At 42.8% G+C, this 2,661-nt stretch overlaps 1 protein-coding gene across 1 annotated transcript in view; it reads left to right on the top strand.

Annotated features, from left to right (window-relative positions):
* Positions 1-2,661, top strand: part of CERS3 (ceramide synthase 3) — a 90,998-nt gene that overhangs the window by 49,449 nt on the left and 38,888 nt on the right. Inside the window, exon 4 of the mRNA XM_006159494.1 lies at positions 2,115-2,229. Within this exon, the coding sequence (XP_006159556.1) occupies positions 2,115-2,229 (115 nt within the window). The remainder of the gene's footprint in view (positions 1-2,114; positions 2,230-2,661) is intronic.

Genomic DNA, 2,661 nt, shown 5'->3' with positions numbered 1-2,661 from the left:
ATAGGGCGCGTGCGCTCGCCAGACAGACAGAGAGAGACAGAGAGACAGAAAGCGAGAATCACCCCCCAGGGGGGATGGTCACACTGCAATCCCTTCTCCTCCATTTTCCTCTCGGGATCTTGGGCACGCACGCACATGCGCCCTGCGTGTTTTAAGCCACCGGGTCCGGGACGCGAACCGCGGTCAACTACGTGGGAGTCCAGCAACATAGCCATTATGCTAACTGCTTGTTCCCTAAATTTATTTTTAAAGAAACCTCTTTTTTGAGATTCAATTAATTTTAAGAAGATCTGAGGTTTTTTTTTTCTTTTATGCAAATAGGGAATGAATTAATCAGAATCCTCAAATCATAGGACAGTGTCTTTCATGTATATAAGAGCTCATTCAATTGACTGGTCTGCATTATCATTTCTTCTTTTTTTAAATAATTATTTATTTGGGACCAGCAGTTAGTGTAATGGCTATGTCGCTGGACTCCCACGTAGTCGACTGCAGTTCAAGTCCCGGACCTGGTGGCTTAAAGTCATGCCAGGTGCGTGTGCGTGCGTGCCCAAGATCCCGAGAGGAGAATGGAGGAGAAGGGACTGCGGCATGGCCATCCCCCCTGGGGGGTGATTTCTCACTTTCTGTCTCTCTGTCTCTCTCTGTCTTTCTGGCGAGCGCACGTGCCCTATAGCAAAAACCTCTCAAAAATTATTATTTATTTAGCTTTTAATGAATTAATTAATTAATTTTAATTTGCCCAGAGAGGGACAGAGAGAGAAAGTGTGAGAAAGCAAGCCAGCAGGTCCAGGACTCAAACCATGGTTGGCCATGTGGGAGTCCAGCGCCCTTAACCACTACACCACCTGCCAGCCCCCATAATCTCTTTACCAATTACCTTTTATCCCTGTTCTCTACTCCATATCTCTCCCTGCTGCAGTCTAATGTATTTAGAGGTCCTTTGACCTTTTGTTTGTACGACTCAATAAGACATATACCCTGTGGGGACCAGCAGGTGACGTGGTGGTTAAGGTGCTGGGCACTCCCACATGGCTGACTACGGTTCAAGTCCTGGACCTGGGGGCTTGCTTTCTCACTTTCCCTCTCTCTCTCTCTCTCTCTCTCTCTCTCTCTGGTCAAATTAAAATAAATGAATGAATAAATTAAAAATTGAATAAATAATTCTAAAAAAAAAAGACATATACCCTGTGTACATGTACTGTACTTACTTTTTAAAAGAATTATTTATTCCTTTCATTCCATTTGTTGTTATTAATTTTTAATTTGATCAGACAGAGACAGAGAGAGACAGAGACAGAGAAAGGGGAAGCGAGAAAGCAACCCACCAGGTCCAGAACTCAAACCATGGTCAGCCATGTGGGAGTCCAGTGCCTTTAACCACCACGCCACCTGCTGGCCCCCTGACATACTTTACTTTTCACCTAAATGGTGTGATGCTAATATCTCATCTTTTTTCTGTTGTAAAAATTCTGCACTGTGTTTTATAATCTACCCACGTGGGTCTGTGTACATATGGTGCATAATTAGTTTTCTTTTTATATTGTCGCTGAACTCTACGGGTCATTTCCAAGGGAGTTCAGGCCATCTGGAAGTTGGACAGGTTTATACATTTTATCAGATTATCTTAGAAAAGTTTTATTCAACTCCCATGGATATTAAAAAAAAAAAAAGAATTAAAGGACTTAATGATCATTTATAACTGAAATTTCCAACAGTTAATGAAGCACAGAAAGTCGTTAATGTAAGTACTAGAATAGAATGACCTAGCAGAAAATACAGCCTTTGTCAAAACTGAAAGAAGAGTGGTACCAGCAGTTAGAGTAATGGCTATGTCGCTGGACTCCCATGTAGTTGACCGCGGTTCACGTCCCGGACCCGGTGGCTTAAAACTCACACCGGGTGTATGTGCGTGTGTGCCCAAGATCCCGAGAGGAGAATGGAGGAGAAGGGATTGCGGCGTGGCCATCCCTCCTGGGGAGTGATTTCTCACTTTCTGTCTCTCTGTCTCTCTCTGTCTTTCTGGCGAGTGCACGTGCCCTATAGCAAAAAAAAAAAAAAAAAAGAATTCATTTTCAGATTTCGAACTTACTTTCTTTTCATATTTTTAATAGGATTATTGCGACACCTCTAGCCCAAGCACTTGGCATCAAAAAGGCAACTCGAAAGATTACACCAAATGCAGTCCTAGAGAACTTCTTCAAACATTCCACAGAAACACCATTACATGTAAGTACAGATTCTTTGTCTTGGGGATTTAAAACTCTGGTTTCTTTCTTTCTTTAGTTATTTTTATTCATTATTAATTATTATTATTTTTAATTTGACCAGAGGGAGACAGACAGAGAGAGAGGGGGAGAGTGAGAAAGCAAGCTACCAGGTCCAGGATTCGAACCGTGGTCAGCCATGTGAGAGTCCAGCACTTTAACAACCATGCCACCTGCCATCTCCATACTCTTGTTTCTTAATGTTTCAGTCATCAATGGCTTACTGCAACAGTTCAAGAAATTTTGTCCAGTTACCATGATTTTTATTTTTTTGGAGAAGTTTTTGCCACAGGGCATGTGAGCTCTCCCAAAAGACAGAGAGAGACAGAGAGACAGAAAGCGAGAAATCACCCCCCAGAGGGGATGGCCACGCCGCAATCCCTTCTCCTCCATT

The sequence above is a fragment of the Tupaia chinensis genome, unplaced genomic scaffold, assembly GCF_000334495.1.
Source record: "Tupaia chinensis unplaced genomic scaffold, TupChi_1.0 Scaffold000632_1, whole genome shotgun sequence".
NCBI lineage: Eukaryota > Metazoa > Chordata > Mammalia > Scandentia > Tupaiidae > Tupaia > Tupaia belangeri.
This window is presented reverse-complemented; position numbering and strand designations above follow the sequence as displayed.